General features: G+C 49.2%; 2 protein-coding genes across 2 annotated transcripts; both read right to left on the bottom strand.

The window, feature by feature from the left end:
• Positions 1 to 511: 511 nt before the first annotated feature.
• LOC128943139 (cytochrome P450 4A4-like) lies at positions 512 to 6784 on the bottom strand. Its single transcript, XM_054285970.1, has 12 exons — positions 6599 to 6784; positions 5624 to 5765; positions 4878 to 4922; positions 4666 to 4793; positions 4120 to 4244; positions 3874 to 4025; positions 3563 to 3669; positions 3203 to 3393; positions 2780 to 2913; positions 2302 to 2366; positions 1521 to 1603; positions 512 to 680 (listed from the first exon to the last, which is right to left on the bottom strand). Exons 1-12 carry the CDS (start codon positions 6782 to 6784, stop codon positions 512 to 514), a joined length of 1527 nt encoding a protein of 508 aa, XP_054141945.1.
• Positions 6785 to 13555: 6771 nt separating this feature from the next.
• LOC128942951 (cytochrome P450 4B1-like) lies at positions 13556 to 26000 on the bottom strand. Its single transcript, XM_054285683.1, has 12 exons — positions 25230 to 26000; positions 21215 to 21359; positions 20508 to 20552; positions 19850 to 19977; positions 18168 to 18292; positions 17899 to 18050; positions 17185 to 17291; positions 16514 to 16704; positions 15953 to 16086; positions 15748 to 15812; positions 15062 to 15144; positions 13556 to 14300 (listed from the first exon to the last, which is right to left on the bottom strand). Exons 1-12 carry the CDS (start codon positions 25407 to 25409, stop codon positions 14132 to 14134), a joined length of 1524 nt encoding a protein of 507 aa, XP_054141658.1. The 5' UTR covers positions 25410 to 26000; the 3' UTR covers positions 13556 to 14131.
• Between the last annotated feature and the right edge of the window lie 103 nt (positions 26001 to 26103).

Here is a 26103-nt window from a genome sequence, read left to right as displayed (position 1 = left end):
CCAGAGCAGGAATTGTTGGGAGGGAGGTGTGGGGATGCAGGGAGGGCCCTCCTGGCCTGGCACACCCAGGCTGGAGGCAGGGCAGGGGCTGTGCCCAGGCCTTAGGCATCCCTGCAAACCAGGCTGGGTGTTGGTCACTGCCAAGCCCAGTGAGGAGCTGACAATGGGACAAATCTACAGGCAGGGGACAGCAGTCCTGTCAGGGAGTGTGTGAGGGCCGGTTGGAGATGAGGAGATGAGCAGGACAGGGAGGATGCTCCTGGAGGTGAAAGATGAGCCACAGCAATGCTGTGGAACCCCCTTAGCAGTGCTGCTCCCCTGGCAAGGAGGGGAACTGAACCTGCTGGGTTTGGTGTTCGTGGGCTCAGCGAGCCCCTCTGGATGATAGTAGGACAGGGGTTAATGTGGGAGAGCTCCACTGTGGGTCTGTTTGGGGATCTCCTCTTAAACCTCTGGGTGGAGGGTGTCCCTTGGGAGAGCTCTTGCCTCCCTGCCATGGTACCCTGTGGGATCAGATGACCTTCTTCAAATGCAGGTGTATCCCATTGCTGGACCTGAGGACAATCTGTGGTATCATTATGGGAAGCTTGGATGGGTCTGGGTAGAGCTCGAAGCGCTGCAGGGTCAAGGCCAGGGCCACCTTCAGCTCATTCATGGCAAACTGCTGCCCAATGCAGTTCCTGCAGGGAGGGGACACATATTCTGATTGCTGCCTTTGTCCCCAGCCACCCCCAAGCTGGACTTACCCCATGTGAGAGCTGGGGCACCTCCAGCTCCTGTGAGGATAACACTACAGCTTATCTAGTAAGCCCCTGATGCATTTATTTTATTTTATTATTAATTAATTTTATTTCATTATTAAAATAAATATTTATTCATTTATTTTTATTATCTATTTATTAAATTGCTTTATTTATTTTATTAATTTTTTGTTATTAAATATTTATTTTATTTTAAAAAGAAATTTAGTTATTTTATTATTAAATAAATTTAATAATGTATTTATTTTTATTATTTTTTATTATTAAACATTGAAGAAAGTTATGAGACTGAGAGAACAGGGGTTTGCTTCACTAGGAAGTGCGGCCAGGAGCCAGTTAAAAGCCCAGACACTTCCAAAAGGACATTTCTGGCTCTGTGAGGTGATCCTCTTGCAAGTTACTGAGACCTCAGTAATCCTACATCTGTCTATTGATACAGCATGGACCCATGGAGACTTGGCCCCCTTGGCTTTGAGGCACTCTAAAACAAGGGACTGGTGTTCCCAATGCAGGCAACAGAAAATCTAAACATCTCCACAAAGCTACAGGAAAAAATGTGTGAAATCCTACAGTGACCACAGAGCTGATGGAGCACAGAAATCCTATTAGAGGAGATGCTGTTATGGAAAGCCTGCTTGAGTTGGCCAAGCCAGCCTGACTTGTGGAGACTGAGGGGGGATTGGCCCTAGGAGCTCACATCTGAGCTAGGTCTCACATGCAAGGCAGCCTGAGAGGAAGGAGAGGGATGAAGGATCTCACCTGGATCCAGCAGAGAAAGGCAGGAAAGCATGGGAGTGCCTCTGTGCTGACTTCTCTGGAGAAAACCTCAGGGGATCAAAAACCTGTGGGAGCAACAAAGACCATCTGGTCAGTGTTTGGTGTGACCTGAGCAGCACCAGGCTCTTCTCTGGTGCCCAGGTTAGGGCAGGATGTGGCCTCTGCTCCTGCTGGGGGAGCTGCAGATGATCTGCAGTCTATCTCTGCAGTCATCTCTCTGCAAAGCCACTGAGTGGATCTTCCCCTCAGACATGCCCAGGTCACCCACTACAATGCCCAAGGTGCCTGCAGGTGTTTTCTCATCCATGGCAGAAAGGATCAAGCCAGGATCCTTCCATTCCAGAGATGCCTGATCCTTGCTCTCCAGACAGCCTGGAGACAGGCAGCTATGCAGCCTTCTTCAAACTTCCCAGTTATTTCCTGAAGCCTCTAAAATATCATCTTCAAATCACACACTCTCTTGTGGGGCTTGGGACTTGTCATACCATTCTAAGTGTGTGCAGGGCAGCTGGAAAGCTGCCAGAGCATCTCTGTGTCCCCATGCACAAAGAGAGACTGTTGAACCCTTTCCTAGCCCTTTGTCACATTCAAAGCCTTTGGGGTGTTTGGAAACTCGATTGAACTTTGTATTTAGATGTGGACTGTTGGAATTACAAGGGAAAATAAAACAACATAGTAGGGAGGCACAGGCTGCCTTCTTCAAGGGAAATGGGTGTCTGGGCTCAGAGACCATCCTCCCTTTCTTGTTATCAAGGTGAAATACCTCAGGGTCCTCCCACACATCCCGGTTCCTGTGAATAGCAAATATGCTCAATCCAACCTGGCAGCCTGTAAAAGAAAAGTGAGGAAAAGCTCATGACAGCTCGGAGTGGAAATGCAGGAGAGGTGTTTTTGGGATGCTCTTCCTCCCTAGGCTCTGCAGGAGATCTGGGAGGGATCTCCTGAACATTTCACACATCAAAAACAAAGACCTCAGAGCTGGGTCCCCTTTTGTCTATCAGTGTGTCACTTTCACCTGGCCAGGAACAACACTCCACAATCCCCTCTGAGCTCTGGAGCACATTCTTGGACTCTGTCTGGCCACCCTTTCCAGGCTCACTGTGGCAGCAAGCTATGGTAGCTCCATGCTGCTACAGGAGAGAGAGAAGGGAGTCTGGAAGACCCTCCAGCCCCTCCACACAGAGCAAGGAATGACCCCTTGTCACAGACAGCAACATGAAGGATGGACAAACTCAACAGACCTGCTGGCAAGCTGCGTCCATCAGGAAATGTCACGGGTTTGGAGAGCTCTCGGGACACACCAGGAACGGGTGGGAACAGGCGCAAGCTCTCTTTGATGCACATCGTGGTGTAGGTCATCTTCCCAAGATCCTCCCTGAAAGCAAACTTGCTGAGCATGCACTCGATCCCTTTGTCTATGTCATTGACAAAGGTGTTACTGGTCTGTCCCAGTACAGACCCCCGAGGGAAACCACTTGTCACTGATCTGGACAATTGGCCACCACCCACTGGGTGCCACCTTCCAAACAATTCCTCAACTACTGAACAGTCCACCCATCAAATCCTTCTCCCTCCAGTTTAGAGAGAAGAATGTTGGGGGGAACAAGACCTTCAAGGGTAAATTAAAAGAGTTCAAGATGAAGGAGTAAGAAGTCCTAGCTCACCACTCAATGGTGTCTCTGTCCCCCAGGATGCCCTGGATCTCCTCCCTGCAGCGCTGCTGGTGCTCAGGGTGCAGTGACATGCAGTAGAACAGCCAGGAGATGCCACTGGCTGTTGTGTCATGGCCCTCAAACATGAAGGTGTCCACCTCAGCACGCAGGTCCTCATCAGACAGCCCAACTCCATTCTCATCCTAAGAAAGAGGAGAGCATGTCATTCCCAAGCACGCAGGTCTTTTGTTTTTATACCCAAAGGACTTGTATGATTTGGTGTCTCTTGTGCTCCCCTTCTTGTGCTGATGCCCCCTCAGTGCCACACGGTTCTGTTCTTTGACATTTGGTGCAATCATCTCAAACATTTACCTTGCTACAAAGCAGAATGTCCAGAAAATCCAGGTGCTTCTTCTTCTGGATCTTTTCAAGCTCCTTCTCATTGGAGAGCAACATCTTTCTTTCTCTTATTACCTGATCTGCACAGAGGAGAGATCAGATCTGTGCATCCTGTCCCTCCAGAGCACCCTCATGTGCTTGGCTGCTCGGCCATCAGCTTGGACTCTGTTTAAGGTGTAACCCTCTGGCCAGTCCATGCTGTAACCCCACTCTGAGCCACTCCAGGGGCAAGAGGCAGAGAGGTTCAGCTGGGAGACAGGGCCGGGAGAAAGGGGCAGGAATACCTGTGTGGGTGTGGGCCAGCTTGCAGGCATGCTGAAACGCGCGGCCGTTGTGAGTGAAGTTGTAGAAGGCAATCTTGAAGGGCATATTCCGGATCCTATCACTCAGGAGGTAGCTGAGGTCAAAAACAGCTCTAATATAATAGTGGGAGTCGCTGTAAGGAGACCGAGGGCAAGGCTGGTGTTAGCAAAATGAGTGTTGAAACAGTAGCGCTCATTTTCCCAGGGTTTGGAAACTCAGGCACCGACCTCTGAGTCTGACAGTTGGAATTAAAGCTGAAGGCACATTTCATGATGCTGTCTAGTGTCATCAAGCTGACATCCTGAAAGAGCTCCACTGACCTCCTCTCTGTGATCCTCTTGTCCCATTTATCCTGGAGGAAGAGCCAGGGTAAGGAGAGACCGGACACCATCTGTGGTCAGGACATATTTTCCTGTCCTTCTTCCCAGGTCCACACTGCTAATTGCTTTCTTTTCTGGAAGCAGAGGGCCTAGCTCATGATATATTCTGTGAACCTAATCTAACTCTGTGCACTTCTTTTCCCAGGTATGAAAGGATACACATCAGGGTATGAAAGGATATCCTTACAGTGGTTGATTTTATTGGCAAACAAAGAGAAAGAATAAGTGGAATGTCCAAAGGAAGGTGAGGAGAGCAATTTTAGAACTCTAAAACTACTCCAAAAATTCAGTGAAAGTACAAACTCTCTAAGCGCTGTCTCTTTCTCTTACTCATTTTTTCTTTTCACTGTTTCACCGCTGAAAGGTAAAAGTGGCAGGAGTGGGGATGCTTACCAGCATCACTTTGACTGAGTCTGACATCAGGGTCACGTAAGATTTCAGCACATCGTAGTGAAAGGCTGGGGTGATCATCTTCCTGTGCTGGAACCATTTGCTTCCTTCCAAGATCAGCAGCCCCTTCCCTGAAGCACGAAGAGCAAAGGCACAATCAGCTCCTGCAGGCTCTGATCACAGCTCTGACAGCCTCACTACTGCTTTTGGCTTACCAATCCAGGGAACTAGGAGTTTGTAGACTGCACTAGCCTTGGGATCTGTAAAATGGAACAAATATCAGAAATCTATGAATAATTGATGAATTCAACACAACCAAAGAGAAAATTCAGGATAAATTTGCATTAGATTTTGCCCTCTAAATCACATGATAGAATTAATCTCATTTAAATACTGTACCACCTGAGGTTAGAGTTTAAAAGTGCTCGTCTACAATTATGACTGCAGTGGACTTGAAAAAACAGGGAAAGTTAGAACAAGAAAATGTGTGTGGAAAAGAAACAGCCATGGCAAATTCCAAAACTGAGAACAATGGATGGGATGGGAGTTACTGGGGAAGGCCTTGTATGTACCACTGATGTGATGCACAGAAGGGAGCAGATGAGAAGACTTAAGAGACTTCTGAGAGACATTGCCATGGCAGTTTACACTTTTTACTGGGTTTACTGGGAAGCACAACTATTGTGGTGGTAGAAGCCATAAGAGACAGTAAGACAGATGACCCTCAAACTGGGAACTGACAGGAAATTGGAAGGAGCAGGCACCTGGTCTCTGTTTTGCACAGGAATACACACTGCTCCATGAAACCTGGGGCAGCCTGGGAGCGTGTGAAGAGGAGCAAAAGAAGAATTGCAATAGCTGTGAAGGAAGCTGGCAGAGGGGATAACTCCAGGCAAGTTTCCCAATATCTCCTTGGTAAGAAAGTGTCAAAGGCTTCTCAGAACTGGAAGCAGAGACTCACCTGCTCGGCCAAGTATGGTTTTGGCATATTCAGGATGGTGAATGATTATAGACGGCAGGATTGGTCCAAACCATCTGGGAAAGGCATGGGGATATTCTTCTCCCCATGACACTACTTGGTGTAAAAAATTTTCAGATTTTAACTGCAATGAGAGTTAATCAGGGATTAATAAAGGCAGAAAAAGAGGGGCATGCCAGGGAGAGCAGAATTCTCTACTGGGAAATGAAGGAAGAGTGGGTGGACTTGCCACACAGGGGCTTTTATGCTGCAGGTGGAGGAGAGCATGAGCATTAAAAGGGACTGTGCACAAGAGGCAAAGCTGCCTCAGCCACCAAATCCCTGCAGCACAAGAAAGCTCCATGGAGAGTCCCTTGCTGGGCTGGTGGTGTCTGAGACACCTTGGGATGGCCTGGGCTTGGAGCAGCTCCGTGTTGCGCTTGGGGGCTGCAGCTGGCACAGGCAATGCCAGGATGTCTGGTGGACAGGCCAGGAGGACCAAGGCTGTCACCCCTGTTCCCCAGTTTCAGCAGTGCAAGGTGGGCATGCAGTGTGAAAAAGCAAAGCATCTGCACTATAGCCTGGTGAAAATGGCTGCATTAAAGCACCCTGCCTTTGTGGCCATGTCTTCCTCAGCAGCTATAGGGTAAGACACTCCTTTTGGTAGAAGGTTTAATGTAGCAAAGAGACAATAATTATGATTGCTCATATTTAAATAACTTTATGGAAATCCCATGACTCTTTGTTTAATGACATGATTGCAAAACCATGATTTTTTTGGCTAAATGATGCACACCACATATCCAGCACCTTTCCTCCTGCCCTGCAGAAGCCTTGGCATTCCCTGCACAGAAGTTCTCTCCTGTAGGAAGAGACAGGAGCAGGGCACACGCACACTCCATCCAGCCCTTCTCCATCCTGACTGACACCTTGCACAGCTGGAACAAACCCACCCTGGCTGGGCCCAGCTATCCTTACCAGGTGATTGTGACCATAGAGCCAGTGTTTTGGGGGGCCAGGGAATGCCTCCAGAGCTTTGATGAGCTTCTTCCTCTCCCAGTAGAACTGGAGCACCTTCAGCAGCACAAAGGTTACACCAAGCAGCACAGACAGCTGCAGGATGGCAGCAGAGGGTCTGGTTATTCTGTCCAGCAGAGATGCCATGCTGTTCCCGGACATTGCCTTCTCCTGCCTGTCTCTCACCTGCTCCTCTCACACCGGAGCCAGGTGCAGGTAAAAATCCTCTCCCTCCTCCTCTGCAGGAGCTGAGCCTGGTGAAGTGGAGGTGGCAGAAATTTATAGCTGCTGGAACATCAGGGCAAACATTGCGTCAGCTCGGCTGGCAGCCTGTGCACGCAGTCCCCCTTTGACCTGCTTCCTGCAGCCTGCCCCCGCAGCCTGGAGAACAGCCAGCCTCTGAGCATTCCCTGCTTTTGCTGAAGACCCAGCAGTGCTGTCACACCCACCCATGTGGGAACCCAGCACATCCCTCTGGCTGTCCAGGATGGCCAGGACCCCTGCCAGGGGGCTCAGAGACCCTGGCACAGAGCCCAGAACACCTGTGGGTTTGATTATGACCCGTGGAGCAAATTACCAACCTTAGATGAGGATCAGCAAGCCACAACAGTTTAGGTAGAATAATAGTGAGGTTATCACGGGGTGAAAAAGTAGATTTTGGAGTTTCTAGAATGGGGATCCAGGGGGCAAGATGGAGGGATCTGGGCGTGTCCAGCCTTTCTCCTTCTTCTTCTTGGCCTCCATTTTCTGCTGTGATGTTGGCACTTTTAGATTGGTTTAGAGTAGAAGCTCACTGTCTAACATAGGTGATAGGTATTGGAAAGTAATTGTAAACATTGTATACAGAGTTTTTAGTATAAAGAGATAACACTGCTCCGGGGGCAGGCAGAGTGCCTGGAACTGTCCTGCTGGACAGACCTCCGCAGGGCAGGAGAAAAAGTTTTATAGATAAGATACAATGAACAACCTTGAGACCAAAAACTGAAGAGCACCGACTCATTCTTCAAGCGCCGGGCTGGGAAAAGAGACTTTTAACAATCTCAGGGTCACGGTGACCAGCACAAGATCCTGAGAGACCCACAGCCCTCCATGCCCAGGTGGATGAAGCCAGAGGAGGGAGGAGGTGAGCTGCAGGCAGGCTGGGGCTCTGGCTGGGCTCTGTGCTGTTCTCAGAGGGTTCAGGCGTGGAAGGTGTTCATCTGCCCTCTGGAAATGAGAACACACAGACCAGCTCTTCTCCATGAGTGGCTGCATGGGGTCAGCCCCCTGCATCTGTGAAAGCAGTATCCTGCTTGTGTAGGGGTACTGTCTTGAGCAGAACATACCCTGCTTTGCAGTATCCCTGAGATTCAGGAAACTTGCTGAAAATCTACCACTAAGACAATCTACACTAAAACAAAATCTGTTGGAATTTACTAAAGTACTAGTGGCTGAAACTCCTTGATGTCAAGAAACTTGAAAGGCATTTAAAACATCAACTTGCATGAGATGGTTGTGAGCCAGAGAGTGGGCATCACTCCAGCAGCACACAAGGGATGTGGCCCTGCTCCCCAAGGGCTCCTTCCACAAGCCAGGAGACAAAACTACTGTCCAGAGGAATCACCATGGCCAGTAGATGAGGCGAGGAGAGGAAAAGCTGCAGAGCAGGGAAGTGAGATAAATGCAACAAGGTTGAGAGCACATGATGGGGAGGTGTGATGGCAGGGCCATCCTCCCTCTACAGCCCTGGTGAGCCCTCCTTCCTCTGCCCACGTGGCATCTCACCTTCTCCAAAAGGGCTCTGCATCCTTGCATTTACCTCTCCAATGCAGTGCTTGGTTGGGGCCCAGGTAAAACCCTCCTTGCAATCCCTGTGCAGATCCTGCTGCTTCCCTGGGTTCCCATCCGATAAGCCCGGAAACCCGGACTGGCAATGTGGGGTTGGTGGAGAGCTGGAATTCTGACATGTGTGGGTGACTTCCATGCATATTGTAAAAGTCAGGATCCCCAGATGGGCTGAAATAATGTCCCATTGAACCTTGGGATATTATGAGGATCAAATGATTTATCAGCTGTGGAGACTGACAGTCTGATAGGCTACAACACAGGGGCTGCTGAACTCTGAGAGTGCTTCCTTTCAATATAACACATCTCTGAGACAGAGCACTTCTGATATTTGGGCACTTCCCTTTAGTTTTTAGTCTAAAATAGCCATGTCCCACATTTTCTGCTTGTAGGGTCATTTTGCTGACAAAACCACTGTTTATCTGAGGTTCATTGTCATTGCATTGGAGAACATCCCTGGCAGGCACCACACTGAGCAGTGTTACCTTTTCACACACTTGGCCATCTTCATGAAAATTGGTGTGTCTTTTTGTACTGAGCCAGCTGTGTCTGTGTGAAAGTTCAGGGCAGAGTTAAAGGTTGATCTTTAGGAGGCAGAAAACTATAATCAAGTTAGGCATCTCTTAGGGAGGACTTTGGGTACAGCCAGAGCATAAGGGACCCAGTTTGACATGACGAACTCTCATGGGAAGGCCTGCAGAACATTAATAAATATTAAGATGCTGTGTAGTTGGGTCCCTCACAAGCTCTGCACAAGGAAAAGAGGGATATGTGATGGTTGAGCCTTTGTTCAGTGCCAGTGGAGCTGTTTGAACTGTCCTGTGTACCTACATCATTACCAGACTGACCCATCTGGATTTGGCTGGCACCCTTCAGCAATCCCCTACAAAACAACACATAAATACCCCCAAACCCAGAGTTGGAGGGGCCAGGCAGGTGGATGGAGCTTCTGGTGCAGCTTCAGATGAAACTTTTATAGCACAGAAATTTTCAGTGCTGACAAATTCCCTGGAGAGTGAGTTTGACCATGAACAGGGTTAATTTTTACCAAACTGGCTTCCTTATAGTTATAAATTAACCAGTAAACTCTGATTTACTGGTTTAGATTTTTTTTTTTAGTTTTACTGGTGAAGACAAGGGATATGGTTTGTCTTGAAGTTCATATCAGATGTCAAGTGATGAGCTAATATGGAGGGAACATAGGGGACTAACTGGCTAAACCCATTTATGGGGATTTGGAGCAAGAGTCTGATCTTTGGTGATAGCAAAACTGGGTTTAATCCAGCCTCCAGCCTCTGCATTCTATGTTTCACTGGTGGAGGGGAGAGAAAAATCTTTCTCATGTATTTCAGAGGTTTCACAGCAAGAGAAACCATGAACACTCACAGCCTGGGAAAGAAAACTCAGGAGGTTTTGCTGGGGAAGAAACAATGAAAGTTCAAAAGGTAAAGTTGCTGCAGAGCTGCTAGTGAATAAAAGAGAATTGGGGCAGTATTGGTTTGATTGTTGTAAGGGCCTGGGACAAGGCCAGAGCCATCTGTTAGCATCAGGAAAATCTACAGTCCTGGTGATGGAGGACTCCAGAAGAAGATCTCAGCATGAAAAAGCAGGTACAAGGGTTTTCTGGTAGCCACAGTGGTCTGAGGAGGCTGGCAGGGGGAACAGGAGCTTGGCTTGACCTTCTGAACATTTGAGACTGGTAAAATTGCAGCTGGGTGTTAAAGGACACTTGGAAAGTTGTTAAACATTTGCAGAGAGCCTCTGGAGGGTTGTCTTAGTGCTGTGGATGTCCACGTGCTGGCAGTGGGGTCACAACAGTTCAGGCCATCAACAAGAAACTCACACTGGAGAATTTCCATCCCATACCACAGCCACAGACTCAGCAGGCTGTGGGATTTGCTTTCTGGGTCTTGGGAATTTCTCCACTCACTTGAGACACCTAAGCAGAAGAGGGAGAGGATCTTCCTCACTGATTTAACTCACATGGTTGGAATTCATTGCAGAAAAAGTGTTTTACTGAGCAGGTGAAATTTAGGTGGCAAATGGGTGCCTTGGCCCAGAGGCTGACCTTGCAGCAGCTGCTTTCCCTGGTTGTGCCTGTGTTTATTCAGATAGGAAGAGGAGTCCAGGCCCATCTGTCCCTGTGTGTTCCTGCAGCACATCGTGATGACAGATGAAATGTAGCAGTAATGCCAAAAAAAAAAAATAACATTTCAAGCTTCCAAACACATGATAGATGAGAAAATCATGGCAAGAGCCCAGCAAGTGTTGCAGAGTAATGCAAGCTGCCTGGATCCCATCTGACCACGCATGTCTCGAGGATGAATGTATATCTTGAAGCATTTAATACAGCTGTCTGACAAATATGTTGCAATAGTTATTTAGTTTACAGGCTGCTTCCAGCGTAAAATCCCAGTGGAGTTTAGATGAAATTGCTGGTGCCATTTGACAGTAAATTTGCCTGGAGAGCAGCGTGGGTTCTGTGCAGGCACTGCATTCCCGGTGCTGCCAGCCAGCTGCTCTCCCTGCTGGTCCTGCCACTTCCAACATGCCTGACACCATCCAAAAAAGTGCCAGCACGGAACTGAGACAGACAGACACCTTCCTGTGACCGGGATGTGGCTGCACAGGGGAGAGGAATTGCTGCAGGAGTAGGTGGCATCTTTGCCCTGCTGCTGTCGGAAAACCAAGCAATGAGAAAAACCCAAGATGTTTTTAAGTGAAACCAAGACTGACCCTTGTCTTGGCACAGCCACCACCAGGAGCTCTTGTTACAACAGTTATCTGAAAGTCTGAATCACTCAGCCCAAAGTCAGCCAATTATCTTTGCAATTACCCTTTCTGCAAAAAGTAGGGAAGGAAGAGAGAAGGAGGTAAGCTCTCTGCAGCTGGACTGCCCTTATAGCAACATATACCATGTAACCAGGTGTTTTTATTATTGCCATATCTCTAATATCTGGGAGGGGAAAGGTAGATTTGGGGAATTGTTGTCAGGAATCAGGTTCTAGAAAGATCTGGCTTGCTCTGGGACTGGGGCAAAGCAGCTCCAGAAGCCCTGTTGCAGCCTCAGCCCTGCTGTCCATGGGCAGCCATGGGAGATCTGTGATGCAGGACATGAGATGATGCAGGATGTGGGATGATGCAGGATGCAGGTGTGGGATGCAGGCTGGCTGGCCTGGCATGCTGTGGATCAGGGAAATTGTGAGCTAGGCTGCCATGTGGGGTGTTATTTAGCAGAGTGTCTCTGGTTCCTGGCCTCAGGGGTTGACAGCACCATCACAGGAGAGACTTGTGAGCAGATTTTTTGCTGGGCTTGGGTGGCTGCAGGGGAAACCAGGCTCTGATCCCTTCTCATGTGAAGAAGCCACAAGCACAACTCTGAGAGGACAATGAGAATGCTGCAGGGCATCTTCCCTTTTCCTCCTCAGATATGAAGAGGCAGATTTTTAACGAATTCTAGAAGTCAGGAGGGAGACAATGAACAGGATGAAGACAGGAGTAGTCAGGATTTTCCATCCCAGGGCCAGGAACATTCAAGTGTTGGATGGTCCAGCTGGGACAGCATCAGTGCAGCTTTTCCTGTATCCCCAATTCAATCCACCCACAAAAACCAAACCAAACTTGCCCCAGCCTTCTACCACATCCATTACCTCCTCTGGCCTTCTGGAGTATTCACTGAAACCAGTCACCAGCTTTTGAAACCTCTGCAGATTCTCCAAATAACCTATGCCAAGGCTTTAGAAATCTTAGGGAGTGCTTGGTGTTGTGCAGTGTGTATCTACCCAAATGCAATTTAGCAGCTGCTGTGTATCTACATGTGGTATGTCAAGTTCCCCTGGTGTGATCCCCTCTAACCCAGTCTCTTTCAGTGGGTACACCATGATTTCAGCCTTTGCTCTTGCTCATTAGATACTCGTGCTTTAATCTTTCACATTGGAATGCCAAGATTCATCCACTCCTCTTTAGATGGCATTTTCTTCAAATCTTGTCTTTGTAAGAAAAATTGCATCCAATAGAGAGATGTATGCAATTTACTTCTGGTAACTTCAGTTATTTTGATTAAAAATTTTCTCATTTTGCACTTTAGAGTATGTAAGCTTGGAGCAGATGCTGTTGCTTTTATACTTAAATCTCCAAACAGAGTTGAAGGACACTGCCTCATTTCATCTGCTGAAAGAGACACAAGTGAAAAATTTTTGAGAAATATTTGTGCCTATGCATCCAAGCATGATGTTTGCTGTGATTGCAAGAGCAAGATATTATTGATTCATATGACCTTTTCTGTGTCTCTGTGTACAGAACATCCACTGGAGAAATTGCTGCCTGTCAGTCATTTTTTCTCTTGGTTTTGTGCCATGCCTGTGCCTGCTCTTGTGCTTATGGACTCGCATTCCATTCACAATAGCAGTTTTTCAATTTATCAAAATAATTTTGTATCCTGACATGGCCCTCCAAAGAGCTTGTGGAGTCTCATCGTTTCATAACTTTTGACATTTTGATGAGCATACTCTGCCTCTCTCCATTGCATAATTCTGATTTCAGCTCGAGAGCTGCACCTCGTGTCTGAAGAGGGGACAGGCACCTGGAGCAAGTGGATTTTCTCCTGGGCTGTCCCAGCACACCCCTGCAAACCAGACCCTGCAGGGTGAAGCCTGTATGAAGTCATCTGCACAGCAGCCTTCTCCCAGCTTTTGGGATTTCACAGTTTGGTGTGTGATATTCTATCCCAGTAATGATTCCTGCAGAGGCAGAGGGCAGCTCACTACTGTCCTCCAGTGTATCAACTTAATAATTTTATCAGCTTAAGAAAATAAAATAATACTAAAAATAAAGAAGGAAACCCCACCCACCCCCAGACACACTTTCTACCTATGAGAATTTTGATTGATGATTGATCATTGGGCCCCTGTTGAAGAGTTGTCCATGGAAGGAGATGTTGTGCTGGCTGGAGACCCACAGGCAGTTTCCTGGCCTGTCCAGGATGGTCTCTTGCTGCTCATGGGCTTCCTATCCATCTTCCATTTCTAAAGGAGTTTTACACTGCATTTGTGATGAAGCAAGCAAGCACCAGCAATATAAAAAACACAGCTGCTGTTTGCAGGAAAAATTATTGGTTTATTAAGACAAAAATTACAGAATATTTTGCAGTTTGGGCACGATTTCAGAGCCCCAACTGGAATCAGTGCTTTCAACAAATCAGAGGCCCACTGAGTGTGAGAAGTGAGACAGAGATCTGTCACAGCTGTCCCCACTGCAGGAGAGGAGGGCTGACCTCCAGGCACTGAGGAAGGTGCTGATGATGGAGCAGGGCTGGAAATGGCCACAGATTTGGCCAGGGCACGAGTGTGAAGGCAGGATTTGGTAAGAAGGAGGCTGGTGGGACCTGCAGGTGTTCCCAGCTCAGGCCAGGCCTGCTCTTATGGCAGTGCAAGGGGACAGAGAGTGTGGCCATGCCTGGCTGCTCTCAGATCAGTGCCCTGGAGCAGATGGCTCTGTGCCATGGCATCCCAGCCACCTGGGGCTCGCCTGAAAAGGGCTTTAGCTGGTGGATGAAGCACAGAAATCAGGAATGCTCATCCCCAAATCCTGCCCTGCACTTCCACCCCAGAGAAACGCGGCCCCTCATCTGCTCGGTCCCTCCCTCTGGTGAAGGCAGGATGTGTGCCAGCATCAGCGGAGCTTCCTTAAATACAGGTGGATCCCATTCTTGGAGCGAAGGATGATCCGAGTGATCTTCAGGGGAGGCGTGGCAGGGTCGGGCAGGAGCTCGAAGCGCAGCAGGGTCAGAGCCAGCGCCACCTTCATCTCGTTCATGGCAAACTGCTGCCCAATGCAGTTCCTGCAGGGAAAGGGAGCAGCTCAGCCAGCCCCATCCAGTGTGGGGCACAGCAAACCCCACAGCCCATCCCAGTGTGGGGCACTGCAAACCCCACAGCCCATCCCACACAGCCCAATCCCAGTGTGGGACACAGCAAACCCCACAGCCCATCCCACACAGCCCAATCCCAGTGTGGGACACAGCAAACCCCACAGCCCACCCCAGCCCATCCCACACCAGCACACATCCTCCCCCTCTGAGCTCAGGGGGTCCCAGGGGCAGGGGCTGAGCAGAAGGAATGGAGAGGAACATCAGGAGCTTGATGTGTGGTCACGGAGAAGGAGGGAGATGGGGAAGCCAAAGGACAGGCCAGTAGGGATGAGGTGGTGGGACTCCAAGCAGGGAAGGTCTGCAAGGTGCTGGCCTTGAAGGAGTCAGCACAGGGCAAAGGGAAGGATTGGGAGGAAGGCAAAAGGGGAGAATCAAAGGCCAGGAGGGTGGGGTGGGGTCTCAGCATCAAGGAGAGGAGAGCAGGTGAGCTCAGAATGCTGCAGACTCCCTGCAGGATGCCAGCAGGATGTCCCACAGCTTTGGGATCAGTTCCCTGTCCCCAGAAGGGGCTTGGCAATGCTGCCTTCCCATTTTGCCTGCTGGTATCAGAACCCCTCTGTTGCACAAACACTTATATCCTCATTTAACAATTTAACTATATAATTCTGCAGGGCCAGGACTGCAGGTGGTGGTCTCTGCCCACTACTCCTTCAGTGTTCAGTTGCCTTTACCTCATTCCAGCAGAAAAAGGCAGAAAGGCATGAGAGTGCCTGCCAGAGACATTCTCTGGGGAAAAACGCAGAGGGTCAAACACCTGGAAATGAAGAATATGCAGCAAGCAAAAGTGATTATTTAAAGAACACACTACTGACTGGTTTCTTGAAAAATGTGACACCCCTTAATTTATGAAGAACCCCATAGCAGAGAGAGAATTATTGTCTCCTGCTAACAGGTGCAGGGTACATGGGAAGAGGCACATCACTGTCACAGACATATTTTATGAAAAATCCTTTCCTTAGGATTTTTTCTCCTGAGAAGCTGAGAAGCCTCAGGAACAAAATGTAAACATTGATTATCTGCTGCTGTGGAATGCAACAGGTGGATCTGTGATTGGTCTAATGTAGTTGTTCCTAATTAATGGCCAATCACAGTCAGCTGGCTCGGACTCTCTGTCCGAGACACAAGCCTTTGTTATTAATTCCTTTTTTTTTTCTATTCTTAGCTAGCCTTCTGATGCAATACTTTCTTCTATTCTTTTAGTATAGTTTTAATATAATATGTATCATAAAATAATAAATCAAGCCTTCTGTAACATGGAGTCAGATTCTCGTCTCTTCCCTCGTCCTAAGACCTCTGCAAACATCGTCACACACCACAAAGGGAAAGAACTATTAGGAGATCAAAAAAAAAAACTCACCAAAGGATCTTTCCATACTTCAGGATTTCTGTGAATGAGGTAAATGCTTATTGCAGTGACGCTGCCTGGAAAACAATTGAGGAGGAGACAAGGGCTCACTGACAAAGGAACAAGCCAACATCTGCACAGCCCTGGCTGAACAGGTGTGCCAGCAGGATGCAGCTGGTGCCTGAGAGCAGAGGCAGCAGGATTGGGATGTACAGACCTTCGGGCAGGGTGCGTCCATCGGGGAAGGTGATGGGCTTGCTGAGCTGCCGGGACACGCCGGGCACGGGCGGGTAGAGGCGCAGGCTCTCCTTGATGCACATGGTGCTGTAAGGCATCTTGCCCAGGTCCTCCCTGTTGGGACAGCCAGGCTGAGCCCCACATCCCCCCCAATGCCTGTGCTGGGAGGTCCCTTCAGCCACAGCCACCCCGCCCCTGAGCAGACTGCAACAGAACAGAGGGACCCACAGTGCTCAGCCACATTGAACAGCCTGAGCAGCCACTGAACAAGCTCAAGTGCAAAGCAACAGTGAAAAGAGAAAAGCACATCTATGACGTCCTGTGGTGAGAAAACAGGAGAGAGCCAAGAGCAGTGCTGGTGGCCCAGGACTTGGGATGGCATCCAGAATGTCCCTTCCAGACTTAACTGAAGGATCTGTGAAGTCTCTGTGCATGCAGCAACCTTTAGCACCCCCAGCTTTGGAGCCTTGAAGGCATCACTCACTTAGAAATGGCAGCGATAGGAAAGGAGTGACCAGCAGAGAAACTGGTGCAGCCTTACCACTGGATTGTCTCCCTGTCCCCCAGGATGCCCTGGATCTCCTCCCTGCAGCGCTGCTGGTGCTCAGGGTGGGTTGCCAGGCAGTAGAAGAGCCAGGAGATGCCACTGGCTGTTGTGTCGTGGCCTTCAAACATGAACGTGTCCACCTCAGCACGCAGGTCCTCATCGGACAGTGCAGCTCCATTCTCATCCTACAGTCCAGAGACACTCTCAGTGGCCCACATACATAAAATTTATATATATATTACAGTAACACACACACACACATATATATAAAAATATGTAACTATCCCAGTAGGGACCATTATATTCTTTCAGCTTTTGCAAAAGGGGTGTGATGATACCTGTGTGATACATGTAAACAAAATCAAAGTCTGTTTACACTGAATTCAGAGCTCCTTTCCCTTACTTTTAAATCTCTTTACCCCCCTTATTAAGCCACCAGGACTACAGAATCCCTCTGCATGCTGTATATCCAAAAAGACACTGCCAACGCTTCAGCAATGGAAAATTGGATCACCTTGGCCTCTCTTCAACTGGGTGGGACTGGGCTAATTTTTTTTAATGACTTTTGCAGTCCTGAGGGTCTCTGGTGGCTTTTGGCACCCCTGCTAAGACTGACTTGCTTTTGCAGTCTGTGTCCTGCCACACATACACTCCTTGCCACTCACTTTGGCACACAGCAGAATGTCCAAGAAGTCCAAATGTCTCTTCTTCTGGATCTTTTCAAATTCCCGTTCATCTTTAAGGGATTCCTTTCGCTCCTGGATCACCTTGTCTGGGGCAGAAAGAGTTAAAGGTTCAGCAGGGCCAGGAGATGCCAAGCTGCAAAACTTTGAACGTAAAACCCAAAGTTTTGCATCTCAAAAACTCATCTCAAACTTTGTGGTTTGAATGTAAACTTCACCCAAGGAGATGAGCACTGCTCAGCCCATGATGCATTTGACCTGTGCTTCTGCATCCCAGGCACTTTGGCTTTTCCAGCAGCATGGCCACAAATGCCATGGATATTGTCACCCTTTTCTTTGTTCACCATGGACTTCTCAGCCTACTTTACACACCTCTCATGCATTTAAGTCACACCTGGCTTGGAATGGAAAATCATTCCTTGCACTGGTGTTGCCTGCAATGTCCATTTCTTGTCTCACCAGTCTCTGGCCATTTTACAGGAGCATTTCCAGAGGGCAATTCCTCCAACAGTCCAGTTTAATGATCCAGGAGCTGAGAGACCCCTTGGTTTCTTGCCTAGATCAGATCACTACTGCAAGCTGATGCCCTGCTTGCATCTCAGCTCTGAGCCTCTGCGCAGAATTCACTGCACAGGCAAGGAGAAAACCTGACTGCCTCTGCCCAAAGCTTTGGGAGAGGATGCCAGCAGGGAATACCTGTGTGGTCATGAGCGATCCTGCAGGCCTTCCTGAACTGAAACCCGTGGGGGCTGAGCCAGTAAATGATGTCATTGTGGTAGGGGAAGATGCGGAGGCGCTGGTGCACCATGTGGCAGAGGTCGTAGACAGCCTGGATGTAGGTGTTTTTCCTGGAGAGAGGGGAATAGGAAGCTTGTAAACTTGTGAGAGCACAGTGACAAGCAATTCGCCCATTTCCCTTCTGAGCTGCAAACTTCCTGCCAGGGTTTGGGGCAGCCAGCACTGACCTGTTGGTCTGGCAGTCGCTGTGACAACTGAAGGCACACTTCATGATGCTATCGAGAGTCATCAAGCTGACGTGCTCGAAGAGCTCCACTGGCTTCCCATCTGCTATCAGCTTTTCCCACTTATCCTAGGGCACAAAGGAGACAGAAATGAGAAGAAAAGGGTTGGCTCTGCGTGATCTGTAGTCACTCCCTGGTTAAATGAGTGCTCAGAGAGAGATACATCCCACAGAAATAGAAAAAAAAAGAAGGGGATCTCTAGTTGCCAGCTAGCAAAATCCCAGAGTGGGATGGTTAATATGAGATTTGCCTTAGGCAGCTGCTATTCTTGGATCCTGGTGGTGGTGAGCCCTGCTGCACCTTATCCTGAGGCAAGAGCACCTGGAGAAGCCCAGGACAGGTGCATTTCGGGGTGATGGGGAGTTACCCAAATCTTTCTTAGGATGCAGTACGTTTTTCTGTACAGGAGCAGCATATACTGGAATTGGGCTTCACTGGGTGCCTTCTTGAGCAGATTTCAGCTTTGTGCCCAGGACACAAACTTTGGAGCAAGGTTTTTTCTGTCACATGATCTCTGTGCCAGTGTGTTTTGCCAGCAAGTAATACAGGAGCTCTTGCTCAACCCTTCACATAGGGTACCCCCAGAGAGATCATAAATCCTGCCTCTCTTCCCCAGCAGAAACGAAGTGATGATGAATCCACTATTCCCTCGAGGCTGTAAGGAAGGAGTGGACTTCAAAGCTGAGACAGGGAGGGGAGGGAGGAGCGCGGTGACATCTGAACTCCACAGCACCAAACCAGGCTTATGCGGACAGATGCACGTCCTAGCACAGGCTACGATTGCCACCTGGTGGCACGGGCTCAGACAACTGGCGCTGTGCCCAAGGAATTTCAAACTCCCAGGCACTTCTGAGCCTTGCAAAAGCTCTCCTGGGTCTCCAGCCCCCGGCTCCTGGCTGCTCCCTGGGCCAGTAGGAGGAATCCAGCCAGGATCTATTTGAAGCTGCCAGGGAAGTTGGAGTGAGGGAGGTGAAGGAGAAGGGATAGATCCAGCATCCAGACTCCTCCAGTTCACATGCACAAAGCCTGGTGCCCTTCTCCTGTAATTCCTACTGGTTTCCATCCCGCCCAGCACCAGTGGATTGAAGAACAATGCAGTTTCACTGTTTGTGAGCCATGGCAGGGATTGCAGTCCAGTCATGGGTATGTTGACAGCAAATAATAACCTTTAACCTTAGGTCACAGTATAGCTGCGCTCCAACCTTTATTTTTGGCAGATTTACCAAAATCCTCCAAATAAAATCCAAAATCTGCAAAATAAATTACATTTATTTACCTCAATTCTTTATTTAGACAAACGCCTTATAAGAAGTTGCTGTTGGAACTGAGATCATGCATGGGATGGCAATAACTCAATCCTGAACTCTCAGCCACAGATCCCAAGGCAGTAGTACCAGAGACACTGTCATTGCAGGGAGGCTCAACCTGCTCATCCCTTCCAAGGGCTGCTCATCCCTTCCAGCTCAAGGGCAGGGATTCGGGGTGACTCAGAAAGATTGATCACCACGACACAGCGTGTCCTTACAGCTACCAGAAAAAGAGAACCCTGCTCCAGCATTCACCTCCTAACCAGACAGGATGGGGAGAAGCAAACAGGGCAGAGAGGGGAGCATCATGAGTCCTACCAGCATCACGTTTGTAGATTCTGCCATCAGGGCCACGTACGGCTTCAAGACGTCGTAGTGAAACCCTGGGGTCAGGAGTTTTCTGTGTTGGTGCCACTTGGGCCCGTGTAAGATCAGCAACCCATTCCCTGGGGAAACACAGGCAAGGCATGTTTAGCTGGGTACAAGGAGATTGCTTTCAGCTGTCTGCAGACACAGCCTCAGCCTGCACAGAGTGTGATTAAATCTGCTATCTGAGCTGCTGTGAGAGGGCATTTCCAAATGCTGCCATCAGCCCCAGGGTTCCCAGAGCTGAGCAAAGTCCTGCTCACCAAAATGGCACAGTGGTGTCTCTGAGAAAAATCACCAACACTACTGGAATTGAGAAATTCAGAACAGCAGATGTATTTTTCACCAGTCCTCCAATGAATTTAAGCTTTCCCCATCACCAGTCTTCGCTAGCTATGGACATGTAAGTATTTGTACATCTTTTATGTCTGAATTTTCCTTCCTTGAAAATAAACTCAACTACTTAGCACCTTTTTCAGTAAATGTAATAATTTCAGGAAGCTTTTAGCTATAACTCCATCAAGGAACAGGTACAATGCTGTTTATTTATAGCATGCTTTTGAGTAACTTCAGAATCATTCCTTGCAGGCAAAGCCCTGGGAATACATACCAATCCATGGGACAAGGTGTTTGTAGCTGATGTTATCCTTGGGATCTGTTAAAAAAATAAAGAAAGAGAAAATAAAATGGTAAAAATAAAATGGTAAGTGTTTCAATAGCATAAACCCAGGTTTGCAGCTGAAAGCTCCCTCTGGGCTCTCATTTTTGGGTATGAAGCAAAACCAGTGGCATCCCTGCAGAATTCCCAGTATTTCAACACAAAACAACATTGTCTCTGCCAGCAGCAATAAATACATATAAAAGCAGATGCTCACACTGGAAAAAACAAGCATATTGGTAGTCCAAAGTCTGTGCAGTGTGATAAATGATTAACCCTCTCAGACATCACTGTTCTGCAGCTGTTTTTCTTGATGCACTAAAGATACTTCTCTATAGTAGGAGCCAAAACTCTGAATCTAGAAAAAAGCTCCTAAGTGTTTTTTCCTTGCTGGGATCAGGCACTGAGTAATTAAATTTTCAAGGAGAACTTAAGGAATTCTGATTTTCCAGCAATGGATTTAGAGTCAGGTCAGTCCTGCAGCCTTGTGCCTGAAGCACCCAGGGCACAGCATGAAGGAGTGGTGTCTCTCCATGCCTTGAGACGATTTCTGCAGGAAACCTCTCTCTGAAACCCTGCCTTGCTGTAAATTTTGAGGCTGGCATGGGAAATATGCAGGCTGGGGTTGCTGCTCCCCAGCTGAAGCCATAATCTCTCACCTCCTCTGGCCAACAGAACCTTGGCATATTCGGGATCAGTGATAACCAGGAATGCTGAGAAACTCCCAAACCACATAGGGTGAACAAGTGGGTACTTCTGGGCCCAGAGCTCTGCCTTGTCCAGCACCTCTTCTTCCTTGAGAAACTAGTTCAGGAGAAGAAAAAAGAGAAAGAATATACAGGTTTGGAGGAAAAAAAAATATATCTATAATCTCCCAATACACTGTCTTAAAAGTTGCATGTCTTCTTGAGGACAAAACCAGGTAAGGATAAAAAAGGTGGTTTTCCTCCATGCTTGCAAAGCATGGGAAGTAGAGATGTTTGCTGCTTTTAAAACTCCTATAAAATAATTCTTCCTTATCACTTAATCTAGAGAACATCCTTGGGCACCATGGTGATGCCTATCAGCTCATATGTGTTATCTGCTCTTTTTCCATGGCCACCCCATAGAAGACAGATTTGCCCCAGCCAGCATCTGCATTTTGTGGCATGCAACTACGTTCTGACTTGCACATGGCTGAGCAATCAGCACCCTGCAGCTGGGAGAAAACAGAGCGGCCAACAGCATCACTACAAACCCCAGTGCAGCTGTGAGAAATCACAGCCCCCTCCAGATATTTCAGAGGAGAAGGCCAGTGTCCAGGAAAAATTGCACAGAATTAGTCCAAAGTCACCAGTGGATTGTGCAGAGAAGGGAACACTGGTTAATAACATTACATTAAGAATTCATTGGTTTCTGGGAATTGAATTTTACAGGCAATGAAGAGCTGGCAGTCCTGGGAAGATTTATCTCCTGTCCTTGGAAGTTGCAATCTGAGGAGCAGCATTGTCACCAGCTTTCATATCACCAGCAGTGGCAGGTTCATTCTGCAGTAATCTCTGCTTTGTTGCTTTTACAGCCAGTGTTGTTGTGTACATGAAATAGACAAAAAACAAGTGGAAAGATCCACAGTCACATGCAGAGGAAGAAAACCACAGAGACAAAACCATGTAAGATTTTTTTTTCTTTGAAGAGAAACTACTCTGGGCCAATATGCAGGGGGAAGGATTTTGGTAAGCTAGGTCTGACATAGCTGCTGCTGCTTTGACTTGAAGCTTGAAGATTAATTAAATCAGCATACTGTTGCAGAAAATCAGCCTCAAAGTTACCCTCCTGGCTGTATCAAGTGAATATTTGCTCAGTTGCTTTAGTGCTGAGTTAGCTCAGCTTTTAGTCTGGCTGCTGTTTCTCAACCCAGGACATGGCTCATACTCAAATAATCACCCACATCAAATATTCAGCCACGTGTGGCTTGTCTCAGAGAGGATACTCCTGAGTCCTGGGTGTCTGCCAGGGCCATGTCCAGGTTCAGCTCCAAGACTGAGCCCCCCTTCCTCACAAGCTGGGGTGTCCTTGCAGCACATCCCATGTGCTGTCTCCCACATTCAGCAGAATTATGAACTACAACCAATTATTACAACTTCCCTCGCTCAGGTTGAAGATTTTGAACTTAATATAAATATAAATAGAACCACTTAATATTAATAAATATAAATAGAACCATCAATTTCTCTGACTTCAGGGATCAAGTTTTGGGGCAAAAGGAGGCAGCTCTCCTCAGCACCCACCTCTTCAGCAAGTTACAGCAGAAGCAGTGCTTGGCACAGTGCCTTTAGCTAAGTGACACCTGAACATGTGAAAGCCCCTTTGATACAGCTGCCTGTGCTTGTCCTGCTGTGAATCACAAAAAATGTAATGGAAAGTAACTGGGAGGTGCTGAGTTAGTCTCGTTGGCAGAAGTCCTAATCCTAGAAGATTTTGCATGCAACCTTGTTTTGGAGCAGCACTTTAGCTTGTGCTATCAAGAACCACCCCTGTGCTGGCAGAGGATTGAATGCGTTTATCTGAGAGGAGAGGTTACCCTCAAGGTGAGTAACCTGCTGCGCCAAGCACTCCTGGAGCAGAGGGTGTAAATTTCTGTGAGCTGCAGAGGAACAGAAAGCTCTCACACCTTAATCACGGCTCCACATACCCAGCTCTGCACGAAAGACCATTACTTCTACTTCTTCTTCCCCTGGGGGCTTGAAAAGTAAACTATAAACCCCACTTGGGTCTAAGAAAAAAAGGTAATTGCCTAATCTCATGCTGAAATGCAAGGTTTGAAATGGATCCAACACTAAAAGCATCCGGGAAGAGGCTTAAGGGCACTTTTAATGACTACGCACCGATAGCAAATGAAAGAGAGAACACAGGAGCTGAAATCTGAGCATGAGGGTGTGCTGCGGGCAGCCAGAGGGGCTGGCTCGTCCCCACACAGGGCACAAGTGGACAAAGGGCTGCCGAGGGATGGACTGACACCCTCCCTGGGCCAGCAGGGCAGTGACCCTGCCCTCCTCTGCCTCCCACCAACCCCGGCCATGGGGAGTCAGTTTGGTCAGCTCAGGACTGGCAGTCTGGGTTTAACTAAGCCATGCTGCTGCAGTGAGACTGAGCAGCTCTACACAAGCTCTTCCTGATATCTTAATGCCATTTCTACTGAGTGACTTGGATAAGCAGAGACTAATACCCAGAGAATGCTTTAAAACAAAGGAGATCCACCCAGAGCATGACAATTACATTTGAGATTTTAAACTGGCCTGGATCAAAACAAGGAAACAATCAGTTAAATCAGCAGAACAGGAAATGTCGGTGTTCTCCCTGAATACAGCTAACAGGTTCTCCCTTGAGGTGTGTGCAAACTTTGTATTCACTGTGTACCCAGAGCATTGACAGTTTCTTTGCTGGCTCAATGAACTGTTAGGCTCTGGGGAATTCAGCAGCATTAATCAGCAAATTGTTAAATCTTCAAAAAAGGAATTCTCATAAAAACATTGAGGTAAAAGTTGAGGCACGAGCAACCTAGGTATGATGACAGCAAGTGATTGGCACAAATGGTTAAATTTCCTTCCAGGGCAAATAGTCACAACTAACAAACAGAAGAACATACTTTATTTAATTGCAGTTTTAAAGTCTAACTGGCAGTGTAACAAAGCTCTGAACTGGCCCATCTTCATGCTTACATTGCCAAAAGACTGCTTGTCCTCTCCAGCACAGCAAAACTGGCACTGCCACAGCACAGAGACAAGTCCTGTGAGGTCTGCTCCTGATTTCTCAGATACTTTTCAGGGTGCCAGCTATTTAATGTGCCGCAGAGGTGGCCACGGCAGGACACCAGCAGAGCCCAGTAGCGGGCAAGGTGATTTTAGGCAGCCTTTAGCGCATATGGAAAAGCCTTTTGCATCAGGCAAGCTCATGAGGCTGCTGCTGAGTTGTGAAAATCTGTTTGCCAAGGCAGCCATGGTGATCTGTGTGGGCAAGTGCATAGCTCAGGGAATAATCCTCCCTGACTCCAGTGACCAGAACCAGGCTCGCCTATGTACGTGGGTTCAGTTACTCATGACCTTAATGCAATTGTAAGTAGATCCACAGCCCCTGCGCTGGATGCAATGCCTGTGATGCGTTCTATGGCTGAAAAGTGGCTCAGAACGACCAATAGTCAGGTTCACCTGGCCGTGAGGCCGACGCAAGCTGGGAGGGGAGATGAAGTGCCTGTGGATAACGGGAGCAGCGAGCATCTGCCCAGGGAGCCACAGGGAGAGCTGCAGCGGCCCTGCCCTGGCTGTCAGAGGAGCAGGGAGGTGACACTGGAGCCTGGCCCGGCACAGAGCAGCGCGGCTCGGCTGCCTCCAGCACCTCAGCCCGGCATGACCTTGCCTATGCCACACCGTGCTCTCTTTACTTGCGAGGCAGCCACCACCCTTTCCACCGCGCAGTCTGCAGCAGCCTGCGGAGCTCTGCGTGAGCCGTGCTCTCGCTAAGCATCACAGGCAGGGAAAGCACGTTGGTCTGGCTGGGAAAAGGGATGCCCATCTCTCACCCGCCCAGCAATCCTCCCGGACGAGTCCCACCAGCATCACTCCCACACGCCCCTCGGAAAAGCCGCTCCCCGCACTGCCCCCGCTGCCGGCAGCGCGGCCCCGGCTCTCCCTTCCCCACCTCGTGGACGTGGCCGAAGAGCCAGTGGGTCGGGTGCCCGGGGAAGTCGGCCAGCGCCCGCAGCAGCTCCCGCCGCCGGTGGAACAGCTGGATGGCTTTCAGCAGCACGCAGGTCAGGCAGAACACGGCGGCCAGGTGCAGGACCCTGGAGACATCCACGCCCAGCCACAGGAGCTTCATGGTCCCCGTGAGAGCCGCCAGCCGCTGCCTCCGGTGTCCCCCAGCGCCCCGGCGGCACCGGCCGCGGCAGCCAATGCGGGGCGGAGAGGCAGGTCCAGAGTCCGAGCGGCTGCCAAATCACGGCAGCGCTTGTTGGGAGGGAAGGGTAAGGAAGGGAAAGGGAGCATCCCGCGGGAACGCTCCGCTCGCCGCCGCACCGGCTGGGAGCTGCTGCCCACCCGTCGCCCCCGCCGCCGGCACGGGCTGGCTCCGCGCCGGGACCTCAGGCTGAAGAGAGAGGGAAAGACCGTGCCCTAGGATTGCTCCTGCCGAGGTCTTCATCATCTATTCCTGCCTCACGAACTTTCACCCTCATCTCCACCCATTCCCATCGCGCATCCCGGCTGACAGCTCCCGCTCTTCTTCCCTGTTTCCCTCCCTGCTGCCGGCACTGTGAGCCGCATCGCAGCGCCGGCCGGGACAGCGAGCGCGGGGAATGCCGCACCGCAAGATGCCGTGCCCCAGCCGAGGGCCGGGCACCGTGGCAGCTTTGGCACGGCTGGTAGAGGGCAGGCAGCTGCCGGGCAACACCGCTTCCGTGCCACCGCTATCTCTGCGAACAGCAGCTCCCGCCGAACCCGGTGGGCCCCAACCGGGCCGTGCCCCGCCGCGCCTCACCGCCGCCTTCCCCGCCCGTCCCACCCGCCGGGGGCGG

Source organism: Melozone crissalis, unplaced genomic scaffold, assembly GCF_028551555.1.
Source record: "Melozone crissalis strain CALT ecotype California unplaced genomic scaffold, PUWL_Pcris_2 ptg000045l_1, whole genome shotgun sequence".
NCBI lineage: Eukaryota > Metazoa > Chordata > Aves > Passeriformes > Passerellidae > Melozone > Melozone crissalis.
Note: the sequence above shows the minus strand (reverse complement) of the source record. Positions and strands in the feature narration are given on the sequence as shown.